This window comes from Anastrepha ludens, chromosome 5 (genome assembly GCF_028408465.1).
Source record: "Anastrepha ludens isolate Willacy chromosome 5, idAnaLude1.1, whole genome shotgun sequence".
In the NCBI taxonomy this organism is placed as follows: domain Eukaryota; kingdom Metazoa; phylum Arthropoda; class Insecta; order Diptera; family Tephritidae; genus Anastrepha; species Anastrepha ludens.
Genome location: NC_071501.1, coordinates 7,529,306 through 7,545,417, shown reverse-complemented (window position 1 = coordinate 7,545,417; position 16,112 = coordinate 7,529,306). Strand labels below are relative to the sequence as shown.

General features: G+C 39.0%; 1 protein-coding gene across 3 annotated transcripts; it reads right to left on the bottom strand.

Moving 5' to 3' along the window:
• Positions 1–7,703: 7,703 nt before the first annotated feature.
• On the bottom strand, positions 7,704–15,889 carry LOC128863861 (uncharacterized). Of its 3 annotated transcripts, none has more exons than XM_054103236.1 (2): positions 15,765–15,885; positions 7,704–8,489 (listed from the first exon to the last, which is right to left on the bottom strand). In XM_054103236.1, the coding sequence occupies exons 1-2, from the start codon at positions 15,813–15,815 to the stop codon at positions 7,791–7,793; spliced, it is 750 nt and encodes a 249-aa protein (XP_053959211.1). In that variant the 5' UTR covers positions 15,816–15,885; the 3' UTR covers positions 7,704–7,790. The 3 variants fall into 3 exon arrangements, with proteins under 3 accessions (XP_053959211.1, XP_053959212.1, XP_053959210.1); XM_054103237.1 differs by lacking the exon at positions 15,765–15,885 and adding an exon at positions 8,560–8,700; XM_054103235.1 differs by lacking the exon at positions 7,704–8,489 and adding an exon at positions 14,578–15,694 and having other exon boundaries at positions 15,765–15,889.
• Between the last annotated feature and the right edge of the window lie 223 nt (positions 15,890–16,112).

The following is a 16,112-nucleotide window of genomic DNA, read 5'->3' as shown; positions in this document are numbered from 1 at the left end:
CTTAAGACGGTCTTTCTTTATAAAGATATAAGTAGAGATAAAATAAATCGGTTATTTGTTAAATTGAGGTTGAAATTGGCTTTGCCTAAGTAATCAGCTCGCCGCCACTCCCTGCTCGCTTAACAACATTTTTTCTTTGGAAAATCAATAAAAAATTATGCGAACAGAAGCGATCTTAAGCGAGTCTGCTTTTAGCTGATTAGTTCTTAACTCTTTCGACCCCAACTTTTTCCTGTGGAACGAAATTTTTTTTTTAATTTTAATTCTTTGTATTTGTTTAAGAAGCAATTGCCCAATTTGAGTCGTCACGCTCCACGGTTTGAGCGTTGCCGAAAGTTGTTTGTGAGTTGTGCTTGCGATTCTTCCGAACAACTTTTAATGATTTTTATTTATTTTGAAAAATTAGGTATGTTAAGACAAAAAACAGTTTTTATTGTTATTGCAGCAAAGGTGGACTTTGCATTTAAGGCAAGGGTGCCTGTCTTGCACAATCTGCAACGTCCCATTTCACTAAAGGCTACCCAATGCTGTGAGACTAAAGGCTATCGTAACGCTGTGAGACTGAAGTATTCGGTTGGAACCTGTACTTTGTCGACTAATGGGAAAACACGCTGCTTGATGGGGAGCCCAGGCATACTATCGAACTAGCTCTTTCAACATACCTTTTTCCGAGCGAAGTAGTGGCAGTAAGCAACTCATGAGCAATTTCTAGTTGAAATTTTATTAGAGGAATATGCTTTTGCCTCGGGTTAATCAAGTTTAAATGCTTTCTATATAATAGCGATGCGTTTGTACCGGATGTTCCGAGGCACCAATAGAAAATTTTTATGTACCACTTCTTTGAACGGTGGGTGACCTCGTAGAGCCCCATGAGCATGTCAGCCAAATCTATTCCTTCCATACCCTTATTGTAAGAAGCAACAATCGCAGGACTTGCAACAACAAGCTTTTTCCTTTGGATACCAAAGTTTGCATATACCGACAGGTTCAATGCTTTCACACGAGGATATAAGGTGAACTGGCTTTTTGTAAAACTACTTGACGCACTCAATATTATTGTTTATTTCACATTTCATATCGAAAGGTCCCCTTCCACGCTTTTTTAACTCAGCATCTGAAAGTAGCTGGTAATTGCTTATGAGGCTTTTACGTACAGGTTCTGTTGCAAATATGCCCATTTCTTTCAACGAGATCAGAAGGCTTACTAACGTAAACCAATTATCGAAATATAGCTTAAAATGTTTGTCCTTAGGACCGTTTGCCAAATATAAAACTATATCCGACAATAAGCCCAATCCATAAGCAGGACAGGTACCTTCAACAACATCCAACGTAAAGTTGTACACTAATCCAGAGGTTCCAGCACGCGTAGACCTTTTCAGATCCCATTAATGAGGCTTAGCAGGGTTGTATTGTATGATTTGTTCATCAATGCTTTGATGTTCTTCCTGGGGTAGCTTTCCAAAATTTTGTTTGCGACTGTCTAGTAAAGGACTTATTTTGTACAACTTGTCATAGTTCAAATCGCCTTTTTTGGATTGTTTAGTGTTACCGTTGAAATTGTTTTATTTTTTTAAACTTTCTTTAAATCTTTTGACCATGCTTGCTAAAAAACATGGCATATAAACTTTTTAAATTTTTCTATTACTATAAAAGTTAATCACTCACTTGAAAAACTCTTTTGAATATCACAACAATATTTTCTGCGCTGCACTTCTTGTTTATTCAACATAACTTTGCTAAATGATCTACAAATGACCTGCACTTATAATATTATTATTATTATTTATTAAGAGCTTACGACCTCAAGGCTTACAACTCCATCCTATTAAAATATTGACAGAGTTTTACCTTTTGTGAATAGTTCAAAATAAAGTAAAGGGTCTTCCAAAAACAGGTGTTATAATATTTTGAATAGCTCGCTATTTCGGTTGGCAACCCTGCCCAACTCGGCCAATGTGACTTCACTCTCTCTCTGATGGGCGCAATCTTGTTTCCAGCTTTCTTGGCTCATAGTGTCAGTGAACTGAACGCAGGTTGTGACGTGCAGAGAGTAAAACGCAAAAACGCGTAGTTTAACGATTGAATAGCAACTGACTTTTTTCAGTGTATATATGAAAAGGAGTGAAAATAATGTTGCCAGATTGTTTTTATTTAACAACAGGGTGAAAGAAATAATTTTTTGCTTCCGATAAATTTTACATTTTAAGATGTTGTTTCACTTGTTTCAGCCTACCAGCACTGGACGCAAGGCGACTGCTTGAGAAGCAAAAACTGAAAATCGGCTGGGCGGTATGCCGAATAAGAGAAAAGCCTGACTTGAGGAGATGTTACAGATGCCTGGAGTATGGACACCTAGCGAGGGCGTGCAAAAACGAAGACGACAGAAGCCAGAACTGTCTCAAATGTGGAGAAAAGGAACACCAAGCGAAAGTATGCGAGAAAAAGCCCTTCTGCGGAGCTTGTAAAAGAAATGGACGAGAAGACACAAGCCATCAGATTGGAAGTAGAAAATGCCCCCTGTATCAAGCGGCGTATATTAAAACCAAAAAATGAGGATTGAGCAGATCAATCTAAACCATTGCGAGGCTGCTCAAGAGCTTTTAAAACAAAGGGTATACGAAAATAAGGTGAATGTTGTGCTAGTCAGCGACCAGCATAAAAATCTAAACGCCGGAACGTGGGTCTCGGACAGGAAAAGTAAAGCTGCTATTTGGGCCTGTGGAGGAAATACCCTGCAGGACAAACCGCACACCCACAGTGATTACTATACCCGAGCAAAAATACGTGGCATATATTTCTACAGTTGCTACGCGCCACCGAAACTGACGCAAGCAGAGTTCGAAAACTTACTGGATGAACTTGTGCAAAACGCTCGTGGTACCACACAAAACGTGATTGCGGGTGATTTCAATGCATGGGCCTTGGAATGGTTTAGCAGATATACCAATAAAAGGGGAGATGCCTTGATTAAGGCATTCTCACTGCTTGATGCGGTTCTGCTAAACACTGGGGGAAAAAACACTTTCGAAGTGAATGGTCCTGCATCAATAATCGACATCGCCTACGCCAGTAGGGCTCTAGTACGATCAGCAAGCTGGAAAGTGAATGATTTTTACACAGGCAGTGACCACCTTGCCATTACGGTGGACTTTTCGCATGGAAAAGAAGCCGTACAGAAAAAACAGAATAAGGGTTGGAGGGTGGAGACACTTAGTGAAGAAATGTTCCAAATCATGCTTGAAAAGAACCCAAATAGCACCAACGATGTGGAACTACAGGCGGAACTGCTAGTAAAATATGTTAGCAGAGCTTGCGATGCCGCTATGAGCAGGAAAATACAGAGCGCTCCCAGAAAGCCTGTATACTGGTGGAACGAGGAGATCAGCACCCTAAGAAGCGAATGCAAAAAAGCAAGGCGCCTTTCCCAAAGGAGCTATGGGTTGGCAGAACACTACAGGCTCCGCGAGAACTATAAAAAGAAGCGGAAACAATTAAAGAAAGCCATTAAAAGCAGCAAGGCAGCTAGCTTTAAAGATCTGTGCCAGAATGTGGACGAAAACCCGTGGGGTGATGGTTAAAAACTCGTTATGGCCAAGGTCAAAGGAGGTAGAGGACAGCTGCCAACTTGCCCCATTCTTTTAGAAAAGATTGTACAGACACTCTTTCCAAAGCAAGACATGCAACCAAGCCAGACCCAGTGCCACGCAGCAGAAAATAGTGTCACAATCAGTGAAGCAGAGGTGATTTTGGCAACGGAAAGTTTCGGCAATGCTAAGGCTCCAGGACCTGACGGCATTCCGAACAAGGCGCTGAAGATCGCTATCAGGCGCAACACAAAGCCATTTGCAGAACACTTCACCAAGTGTGTAAATGAAGGCACGTTTCCGAAAGTATGGAAGAAACAACAACTGGTCCTACTTCAGAAACCAAATAAGCCAGCGGGTGACCCAAGTTCTTATCGGCCACTCTGCATGATAGATAATATGGGTAAAATCTTGGAGAAACTAATCTGCACGCGCCTGGAACAGCACCTGGAGAAAGCGCTGGCTGAACTATCCGAACATCAGTTTGGTTTCCGAAAAGGTCGTTCAACCATCGATGCCGTCAGGAGGGAGACAAACATTGCAAGTAAGGCTATTGAGGGTGACAGGTGGATGCATGGTGATAAAGAATACTGTGCAGTTGTCACTCTGGATGTCAAGAACGCCTTCAACTCGGCATACTGGCCACATTTTATATTAAAGGCTCTTGAAGGAAAAAAAACCCCAGCATACTTAGTACGGGTTATAAACAGTTATCTGTCGGAAAGAGTACTTCTGTACAATACAGATGAAGGCCCTAAGAGATATGCAGTGACGGGCGAAGTACCGCAGGGATCTGTGCTGGGCCCGATCCTATGGAATGTACTATATGATGGGGTACTGCAACTCCCAATGCCGAGGGAAGTGCAAATAATAGGATACGCAGACGACATTGCGTTAACCATAGTCGCCAAAACAATCCCTCAGATTCAGAGTATCTGCAGCGAGGCCACAACGAAGGTCAAACAATGGCTAACGGCGGTTAAACTACAGCTAGCAGGGCAAAAAACAGAAGCAGTTCTCATTACGAGTAGAAAAAAGTTAGAAACGACCACACTAAACATTGATGGGTTTAACGTCACAACACAAGCGGCACTACGATATTTGGGTGTAATGATCGATGCTCGACTAAGCTTCAAGGAGCACATTAAAAAAGCATGCGGAAGGGCAGCCATGGTGACGGCGGCACTGTCAAGAATCATGGCCAACATCGGTGGTCCCACTCAGAGTAGAAGAGCGCTCCTGGCTAAAGTTACCAAGTCTACACTCATGTATGCAGCACCCATATGGGGTAAAGCCCTGATACAGAAAACATACGCGAAGAAGGCGGAAATAGTTTTTAGACTTATTTCCCTTAGAGTTGCCTGTGCTTTCAGGACAGTGTCGTTTGAAGCAATATGTGTCATATCGGGTATCATGGCCTCTGAACTGGGTAGAGTGTACGACAAAGCCAAAAGCCTAAACAGGAGATTAACGGCGGAAGAGCGTAAAGAAGAAAGACTGGGGAGCATAACTGAGTGGCAAAATCGCTGGGACCTAGCGACAAAAGGAAGATGGACGCATAAGCTTATCAGAAGCGTACAGGTTTGGGTTAAGAGAGGACATGGTGACACAGATTACTACCTCACACAGTTCCTGACGGGGCATGGATGCTATAGAGAGTATCTCCAAAGACTCGGCCACGAGGACGCAGCTGATTGCTCGCTCTGCGGCAACGGTAGTGAGAACGTGGAACATGTGTTCTTCTCCTGCCCGAGATACGCATCTGAAAGAATGTGCATTGAAGAAATCATAAAAGAAAAAATAACCCCAGGCAACATTGTAGATCACATGCTGCGGTCGAAGTTGGTGTGGGCCAAGATGAGAGAATGGTCCACAAATGCGTTACAGGAACTGCGAAAAAAGGAATGGGAACGCAGTAAAGAAAGAAGACAAAGAAATAATGAAGGGTAGACGGAGAGAGAGATATAAGTGAAGAGTCATAATGGCTAGCTTGGCCCTGCGATGCAATGCTTAAACGGCGGTACCGCAGGGCAAACTAAAGCTACAGAAGTCGGAGTTAGGGTTTAGTACGTAGGTGTACTGTTTCGCAAGTCCAGTTTAGTATTAATACTGACTGTGCGTGGTCCCGAATGAAGTGCACCCTTAGCGATCAGTATGAATCGTGCATGCCATCTATATTGACGGTATCTATGTAAGATTCCCCCTTCGGATAAAAAAAAAAAACTTGTTTCAGATCTTTCATATATATCATTTAAGTGGTCGAGAAAAGAATCGTTAGTCTATAATTGAATTTTTTTTTCAAGTTGATTTTTTTCACCCAATTTATTTGCTTCTCCCGATCTATTTCATAGGTTTATGAACCAACTTGCCTGAGTTTAAGAATTAATAGTTGTAGTGAATCACTAAGTAGCGCTTAGGAAAAAACAAAAAAAAAAGGAAATAAACCCTTCCCTTTCATACACCGCCAATCCGCGGGGTGCTTCGAATACTCTTGTGTTTTCTTGCAGAGATATACTCATCTTCTACTGAGTTGCCCCCTGTATGCTACCTGTAGAGAACAAATATTCACTAACACAAACCCAATTTCACACCTCTCAGTCCCTTCTCTTGAGTCAATATCCCTAATAACAAAATTCCTCAAAAGAACCAATCTTTACCATAAGATTTAAAATAAAATTGTATCTACTAAGTTTAAGAATGGAAGTATGCATATGTATATAAAATTATCGAGCTTAAGGCCTCGCTGCTATAGCCCCTAACTTAAAATAGCTTATAAGATTTATGTTGTAAGCTAATTTTATATAAATAAATAAATAAAAATATACACTTTATCTCAAATACAGGACAAAAAAATTAATTTTCAAATATTGTATATTCAGATTTTAATGGCTAGAAAATTTGTATATTTGGAATTTAGTGTCAATAAAACATTTCGGCATGTCTGATCCAATATGGCATCAAGCACAACCCTATATCCGAGGTAAATTCCTTTTTGCCATGGAGGGCTCCATTCGAACTCAGTTTCGCTTAGATGCAATCAATGCAACACTTGGAATGACCTAATTGCCTGTTCAGGTATGTGACAACACATAAAAATGGGTATGGAGTCTTTTTAAAAGAATAAAGATTAGAATTATCCGCCCGACTACCGGACTATTGTAGCGTCTACAAGGCAGAAGGAGGTAAGTGTGTACCTAAACACACACGCCGTCACAAAACTTACAATAAATATCTTCTCAGACACCCAGGCGGCAATCCAATCAATGAAGGCGGTGATAGTAAGATAAAAACTTGCTCAGGAAAGCCTAGCAGCTCTAAATGATACGATTGAAAGTACGATTTTGACTCTCTTATGAAACTATCCGGTGTTAGGATAAAACCTATGCGAAGCTTCGTAAGATAGTCTAATTGATTTTTACAACACTGTAAGGTACGCGTGTTACACAGTGGTGCCACAACGGACCTATGTGGTCTAAGTGAGTTGGCTTCTCTAAGCTGGCTGTCACAAAAACTTAACCTAACCTAACCTATGTAACCACACTCTGCTCTCCCTAAAAACCACACTCAGTCTCCCCGACCTTAACTTCGCGCAACCCATCGGTGCGCTCACAAGTTAACCTCAACAGTACCTCGGAATTCAGCAGAGCAGCATAACTCCAGCCTCTGAGGTAGATCTAATGCCTTATGAGGTCCATTCGCTCAGTACAATTTTGTACCGCATTTTTAGGCACAATCAGCCTTAGCACGCTACTAATAATGTTCCAAATACCAATACCAATCAGTACCAGCAATGGAATAAAGTGGTCACCTAAAGATTGTCCTAATAAAGAAGCTACCTGTTTTGCATTCTCATCATTGACGGAAGTACTGGCGACATCTTCAGTTTATAAAAGACATATACCAATGATGCTTCTACCATGAAACTACACCCACAAATAATTTCGAGAAGTAGTGGGGACTTTTGCGGCTCGTGTGGGCTTCTCTCACCTGAAAAAGGAGCGTACGACGCAAACGTTGCTCCGACTATGCACCAGTTGATGTTTATATGGGAGTAAGCCAAGATCTTTGCTGAATACCTACCTCGTATCGAGGCTGATTAATTAAAAATGGTAGAGAGACTGTTTTAAGTAAAATTTTATTTCCGGTATTTATTTATTCCCCTTTCGTATATTTGCACTTTCGTACCACTCTCGAGAATTGCATTTAAAATTTCGAATTATAACTGAATAGTACTTGGAACAATCGTTGCCCGAATTCAATCTTGGTCAACCCAAGCTCGTTTTTCTTATACATTTCCCATGTCTGCGCCATATCTTTATCCTTCTCTTTTTCGGCTGTGGAAAGTGTCTTCATGAAATCATCAAACGAGTCAGCTAAATAGCTAGCGAATTCGTTTGCACGATTTTCTAAATCGGTACCGTATTCGAGAAAGCCATTCTTCTTCAAAGCATCCCAAGTGGCCTGTTGCTCGGGTGTTAGTTCCTCTGTTTTTGAAGAACGTCTGCGTGCAAAACTGTCGAAATTTTCAATCACAAAACCTTTCCCTAGTGCAAAGAAAAATCGATTTTGCTGATCGTTTTTGTCCGCGGGCAAAGTAGCTACTAATGCTTCTTTTGAATCCTTCACATATTTTCGAAGTACACTTTTTTCGTATTCCATAGCTTCGTTGTCAATCTTGTCCATAGATGGGTCTGCTAGCACGTGTTTGGCTATCTGGTTGGTCATTTCCAGTTGATAATTTAATAAATTTAAGTAACTTTTGTGCATAAGTGTTTCTAGTTTTTTCTTTCCAATTTCAAAATTGCTTTCTTCCGGCAACGGTGTTGTCGTTTGAGCGCTCTGCGCCACGTTATTGTTCTCCGCTGATTCCGAAGAGGATGGTTTTGGTAGGCACAAACCGAACTGTGGCAACACGTAGCAATTTGTTTTTTAATAAAATAATGTGAAAAATAATTTATTTCATTTTGCAAACCTGTGTTATCAAAAGCGTGGAGAATCCAACGAGTAAAAGTGTCCTCAACATTTTTCCACTGCATAGTCTGCAAAGTCTCTGCTGTTGTAAATAAAAAGCGCACTTTCGAATTCTGATTCGCACTAAATGCCTTACAAGCGTTCGCAAGGTATTTATATTCAAAGTCAATTGCTCAAAATTCTTGACTGAATAACAAAGTGAAATAAAAAGTGAAATCAAAATTAGATTATCTGTTTATTTGAAATACTTATTGGACAATAAGGCAACGTAAAATGCATATGGATCTGTATTTGAGGTTGAATTCAAACTAATTACTCGCACTCTTATCAATTATTTTTGCAGTCGCACGGACAAGGTTTATTGACATAAAATTTAATGTATATATGTATAAGTACAGTGACAGTACAGCTCGGCCGAAACACCCGCTAAACTTGTTGACTTTATTTTTTTTTGAGTTTTTGAATTTTTTATTTTTTTAAATTTTTTATTTTAAATTTTAATTAAATATTTTCGTTTCTTTATCTAATTAAGTCGCAATTGACGTGAGGAAGGTTGGACCAGTGACATATATACTCGTACATATGTAGGTACGAGTATGAGCTAATCAAGACTGGACGCTATGACCTGATGCGCGTCTTTGAACTAACATAGTGTTTTTTTTTTTTATAGAAAAGCCGATTTGGATTCGCTACTTCTCTGTTCGCTATCTCTAGGCTCTGCTTACTTTGCGAAAAACTTGTATGCGAAAGCAACAACAAAATTTTCGAACCAGATTCGCCGCTAGCGCTTGTGATTGTCCCTTATGAAACTGGTATAACTCACTATTTTCAATGCTGTCAACTCTCTTTCAAGAGAGTTTCATTAAACTGGGCTCATACAGGGAGACGTAGTTAGCTTCAATATTGCGAATTCTCATTCTATGTTGTTCGACATGCAATTATTGTTAGTTTTTAGTCTACAGTCAACAACAAAATTGAGAAGAACAAGAACACAAAGCGGGCTGGCAGTGCATGAGCAGCACAAGTAACGAGGAAAAGCAACAAATGCTTATCTGCATCCACGCCGGATATCACCCTAGTGACTGATAGCCTGGCTGGGGCAATCAACGGGTGGGAAGTTCTGAAAGAATATACCGAAAGTGACCATCAGTATATCACATTCCGGATCAGTACGAGAACTGACCCTACCTCAACACCTCAAACAAAGGGCACTCGCAAATGGAACATGGCCAAAGTGAACACTGAAGCGTTTCTAGCTTACTTTGATGCAATTTCCATGCCGCACATATGTAAACGGAGCCATAATGCAGCACGTTGCCAAAACCTGCAACGCATCGGCGCCCGCGAGGGGTTATGCTGAGGAAGGCAACCTGTGTACCGGTGCACATCAGAAATCGCAGAGCTCAGAAGGAGCTGCTTCCGTAATAGAAGAAGGTACACCAGAGCCAGATGAAATAGAGAAGCAACCCTTGGGGTCTGAGCTATAAAATTGTAACGGGGAAGCTAAACGCCAGCTCCACAGCTGTACATCTAGACAGTAATACTATCAGCAAAATAGTGAGAAGACTGTTCCCCGCGCACCCTATTGTGTGTGGAGACCGAGACCCCCAAGGTGACGAGATGCTTCCACCCTTCAGGGAGAAAGAGCTTAAAACCGCGGCAAGAAGCCTCAAAAGAAACAAAGCTCTAGGCCCAGATGGCATCCCAGCTGAAGCTCTCAAACTTGTGGCTGAAAGTCGACCAGATGTGATGCTCGATGTTTACAATGCATGCATTGCTTGAGGCATCTTTCCTAAGCTGTGGAAAGTACAGAAACTGATGCTGATCAGTAAAGGTAAGGGTGCAACCGTCAGCTTGGTGTCCGCTTTGCATGCTGGACAGCGCCGGCAAATTGCTTGAGAAACTCAAACAGCGCAGACTTGCAGGAGTGTAATCAGCAAGTCAATACGGTTTCCGATGCGGGAAATCAACCCTTGTCGCAATAGAGGAGGGGTGGTAAGCAGCGCTCAAGGTATGTAGATGCCACTACCCGAACCGCATCACCGTCCTGGCACCGTTTGATGTACGAAACGCCTTTAACAGCCTACGATGGATAGCCATTATAAAGGCACTACGAGAAAGGTTACGAATACCTGCATACCTGCTAAGGGTTCTTCAGAACTACCTGAGTGAGCGTGAGCTGCTGTACGACACACCAGATGATCAGAGAACAAAAGCGATAAAGCAGCTCAAGGATCTATTCTCGGCCCCGATCTCTGGAATCTGAGTTGCGATGTGATATTGAGCATAGAAATGACAGAAGATACATATCTAGTAGGATACGCGGAAGGAAGCTGAACCAAGATGATAAGGACGCAAATATGGCTTGAGGACCATGGTCTGGAACTCGCCAAATATAAAACCGAAGTCATCCTTATGACACGAGGTCACATGCCACTCGAGGTCAGCATGCAAATAAGCGACACGTCCTTAGTGACCCAAAAAGTAGGTATGCAACTTGACTGTAGGCCTACTTTCTGGGCCCAGATACGGCATGCGGCTACCAAAGTAGCAAAGGTCACGGGTATGCTAAGTAGATTAATGGCAAACATCGGTGGGCCAACACAGAGCAAAAGAAAGCTAATTATGGCGGCCACAAGCTCAATTCTCCTGTACGGCAGCGAAGTATGGGGAATTATGCTAAACTGCAAAGCGAAGCGCAAAGCACTGGAGGCGGTGCAAGGAATAGTGGCACTTAGAGTTGCCTCAGCCTACCGCACTGTCACAGGCGCAGCTATTTTCGTGATTAGCGGGCAGAAACTCGTCCACCTCATAGCCCGGGAACGAATGGATGTATGGGACTCCAAGAAGAAACACGTAATCACTAGCTTTTCAGAACGGAGATGCCAAACCATGCTGCGGTGGCAAAGCCGATGGGACACTGAACCGAGTGGCAGATGGATGGCGAAACTTATTCCATTAATTGACAAATGAGTCCAAAGGAACTTCGAGGAAGTGAACCACTTCTTACCTCAGTTTCTCTCGGGACACGGATACTTATACCGCATGGGAAGGGTAACCGATTCCAAGTGTATGTACTGCGAAGCGCTGAGCAATGACGCTGAACACACGTTTTTTAGTTGTAACAGATGGCTCGCGAAAAGAAATGCTCTGAGGGAGCAGATTGGCGATCTCGCGCCGAGCAATATAATCAACAAAATGCTCGAACCCGAGGACAGCTGGAACGCGGTAAAGAAATACATCGAGAACGTCCTCGGAAAAAAAAGATTTACCTCAGTGCAGTGCAACAAAGCGAAGCCGCTCAGATGGAGACTCCAAAAGACGAGCCTATAGCATGAAAGCTGCGTACCAATATGGTGGACCCGGACGTGGGTGAATAGAATCGGTCCTTGATGGATGGCATTCTGGACCCTCCCGAAGTAATATAGACGGCAGTTCCAGGAAGGGTGTCTCCCCAGAAGGGGAAGAGGGATCGTTTTAGTGGCCACACCACACGACGCAGTAGACGACGGTCGCTGTAAGTGCTAAGGCATTTTGAACCCTACCTCACCCACCAACAAAAAAAACAAAATGTTAATCTGCATGAGCACGGTCTTCAAAGTCAATCCAAATGCTTCCAAAAAAAAATAATTTCTGGGAGCTCTTTTTCAGCGCACATATTTCATTTATACCAGTTGCTTCATCAATTCGCCACTTGCTTACACCTGGGGAATCGAAGAGGCCTAAAATTAAATAGGCTTGCAAATACGGATGAGTGAAAAAAATAGCAAAATAAGTTAAATCCTCCATGCGATTGATTTGTTTAAGTAAACAAGGTGTATAATTTTAATTTTATTGTTAATAAAGGGTCTTCCAAAAGTGACGCCTAGATTTCAGTAGTGAATAGTTCCTAGACGGTACCTTTTCTTAAGTCTTGCTTGATATTTGCCAAGTAGACAGGGGCACAAATTTAGATTTTAGTTACCCATAGTTTCATCCGGAATGAAATTTTATCACTAAGGCATGTTTTTGCAAGAGTTAAAGCAGAAGTTCAAAAATTAAGTAAGTTTTTAAGGTTCTAGGCTAGATTTATGGGAATATTTAAAGGATGAAATCCGTAAACATTCGATACGAAATAAGGAACAACTAAAAATGTCTTTCCAGAAGAATGGACAGTAACTGAAAACTTGGTGGTATCAATGCCATCACGACTTAAAACTAATATTAAGTCCAATGGTAATGCAACCAAATGGTAAGATTCTATTTTAAGAATGGTGTTTACTTAATAAGTTTATCATATTTCATATTTTATGATTTACATTTTATAACGTTTGTTTAAGAAGCTATAATTTTTTTTAAATGTTTTTACATATATTTTTTTATTTACAAACATTTTTTTTAATATTATTTTAGTTTTACAATTTTTAACATATTTTAAGTTTTAAGTTTTAAAAATTTGTTTTTTTAATATAATATTTTTTTAGTTTTAAAAATTAGAAAGAAATTTGTTTTTAATTATTAAATGTTTTTTTTGCAATTAATTTTGTTTTTAATTCTTTAAATCTGTTTAAATTTTTTAAATTTTTCTGTAATTTTTTTAAATTTAAAAAATTTCTTTTACTTTAAAAATTGATTTTTAAATTTTTTTTTTAAATTTTCTTGTAACTTTCTAAAAATTTGTTTTTTAATTTTTTTTAATTCTTTTACATTTGTATAATTTTGTTAATATTCTGTGCCTAATGTGAATAAAAACATGTTCTCCTATAAGTTTTTTTTTATTTTTTTAGCTTTTTATTTAATTTTTTTATATTGATTAAATTTTATATTAATTAAAAAAGAAAATTAAAAAAACAAAAAAATTAAAAATTAATTTTTTTTTTCATTTTCTTTTAATTAGTTTTAATTTTTTAAATATTCTGTATTGAGAATGATTTCAATGTCCTTAATGTGAATAAAAACATGTTTTGTTATAATTTATTTTTTAAATTCTTCTTATATATTTTTTGTATTAAAAAAAAAAATTCATATTTTTTTAAATTTAAAAAATGTTGTTTTTAATTTTTTTTAATTATTACAGTTTTTATTTTGTAATTTTTTGTTAATTTTTTTCAATTTTCCTTTAATTTTTTTTTTATTTTGTTTAATGTTTTAGTGTGTTTTTAATTTTTTTTAACTCTTTGAAACCTTTTTTAAATTTTTTTATTTTTTTAAATATTCTTTATTGAGAACGTTTTTAATGTCCCGCTCATGCGAATGAAATCATATTTGATTATAATATCTGCTGTTTCAAAGAATGTGTAGTGAAAGCATTGCAAATATATCTAGTGTATACTTACTTAAGTGACTAACTGCATACTCGTATGCATAAGCAATATATTTTACGCGCATTCGTAATAATTAATGGCTCAAGGTCGAACACACATATTATGAAGTTCAAATTATATTTCAGAAAAAGGCATCAATGCTTGTCTATTTTGATGATTTTTTATTGATTTTAAGGTTCACTACAATTGCTAACTGTTCAAATGAGGGAGAGTGCCTTTCCGCTCTGTTACGATTAAACGCTTTCGTGCCCTTAGCTGCCTTTGATACGTAAACTACCTTGACTGACTTGCGACAACAACATATGGATTTGCCAGCACTGAATTTTTTGGTTAAATGAAACCATGAATTTGCTTTGATTATATTAAATACAAATAATAAAATAATAGATTGTTTTGTTGTTTTAGCTGGCACGTCTACAAGTCGTCGCAAATCCAATGCAAAATGTTTTTCCCTAACTTGAGGCTTTATATTCTAAAAAGGGGAACGCCGCGCTTTGCCCTTCTCATTCTCCTTGCACGCATATTTATTTTATTTTTAGAGTAAACGAATTCAACGGATAGACAAAAGCGATAACTGAACGAATAAAATGAATAAATGGCATGGCGAACGGAAGCGTTCTGAAGAAGCACTGAGCTCAAACAAAACCCAAAACAAATTAAAAAAAAATATAATAAACCAAAATGTTTTCAGAAATACTTTACAAAAACACAAAGCAAACAACAAAACAATGTTATACTTTATTTTCAACTATTCACAAAAGGAAAAATACTGGGATTATTTTGATAGGATGGAGTTGTAAGCTCTAAAGTCGTAAGCCCTTAATAAATAATAACAATAATATTACATTTGCAGGCACTGGTCTAAGCAATTTGATTAAGAACTAATCAGCTAAAAGCAGACTGGCTTAAGATCGCTTCTGTTCGCATAATTTTTTATTGATTTTCCAAAGAAAAAAAGTTGTTAAGCGAGCAGGGAGTGGCGGCGAGCCGATTAGTTAGGCAAAGCCAATTTCAACCTCAATTTAACAAATAACCGATTTATTTTATCTCTACTTATATCTTTATAAACAGAGATTGTCTTAAGTAAAATTTTATTTAAGATATTTATTTATTTCCCTTTTGTGCCATTTCGTGAACAGTATCAGAATCAAAGTTGAGTAGTAGTGTGAACAAATGTTGTCCCAATTGATCCTTGCTCAATCCAAACTCGTTTTTCGTGTACCCGTTCCATGCCTCCACCATATCTTTCGCCCTCTCTTTTTCGGCTGCGGAAAGTGTCTTCATAAAATTAGCAAACTCATCAGCCCAATTACACATAAATTCTTGTTTAAGCTTATCTAACTCCGTACGGTACTCAAGAAATCCATGCTCCTTCAAAGCATCCCAAGTAATCTGTTGTTCTGGTGTTAGTTCCTCTGTATCTGAAGAAAGTCGTTGCACAAAGTGGTGCAGACTGCCAAGCACAACAGTTTTCTCAAATGCAAACACCAAGCGATTTTCGTGATCGTTTTTGTTGGAAGGTAAAGTAGCAACTAACGATTCTTCTGATTCACTCACATATTTCCGAAGTACACTTTTTTCGTGTTCCATAGCATCGTTGTCGATATTATTCATAGAGGGATCTGCCAACACGTCTTTGACTAATTGGTTGCTTTTTTGCAGCTCAGAATTTAAAAAAATCAACAATGTTTTGTACGCAAGTAGTTCGAGTCTCTGCCGAGCATTAGGCAAATTGCTTTCTTCCGGCAACGGTGTTGTCGTTTGGGCGCTCTGCGCAACGTTATTGTTCTCCGCTGCTTCCGAGGAGGTTGGTTTTGGTAGGCACAAACCGAACTGTGGCAACACGTAGCAATTTGCTTTTTAATATAATAATGTGAAAAATAATTTATTGCATTTTACAAACCTGTGCTATCAAAAGCGTGGAGAATGCCACGAGTAAAAGTGTCCTCAACATTTTTCTGCAAAGTCTCTGCTGTTGTAAATAAAATACCCGCTTTCGAATTCTGATTCGCACTAAATGCTTCGCAAAGGTTTGCAAGGTATTTATATTCAAAGTCAATTGTGTAAAAATCTTGACACAACAACAAAGTGAAAGAAAAATTAAACTATACTTCTTCGAAATACTTATTGGATGCATTTGGGGTTGTATTTATAATAATTACTAGCGCTCTTATCAGCTATTTTTGGAATCACACAGACAGGGTTGTTGGGCATAAAATTTAATTATGTGCTTATATGTGAACATATTAAT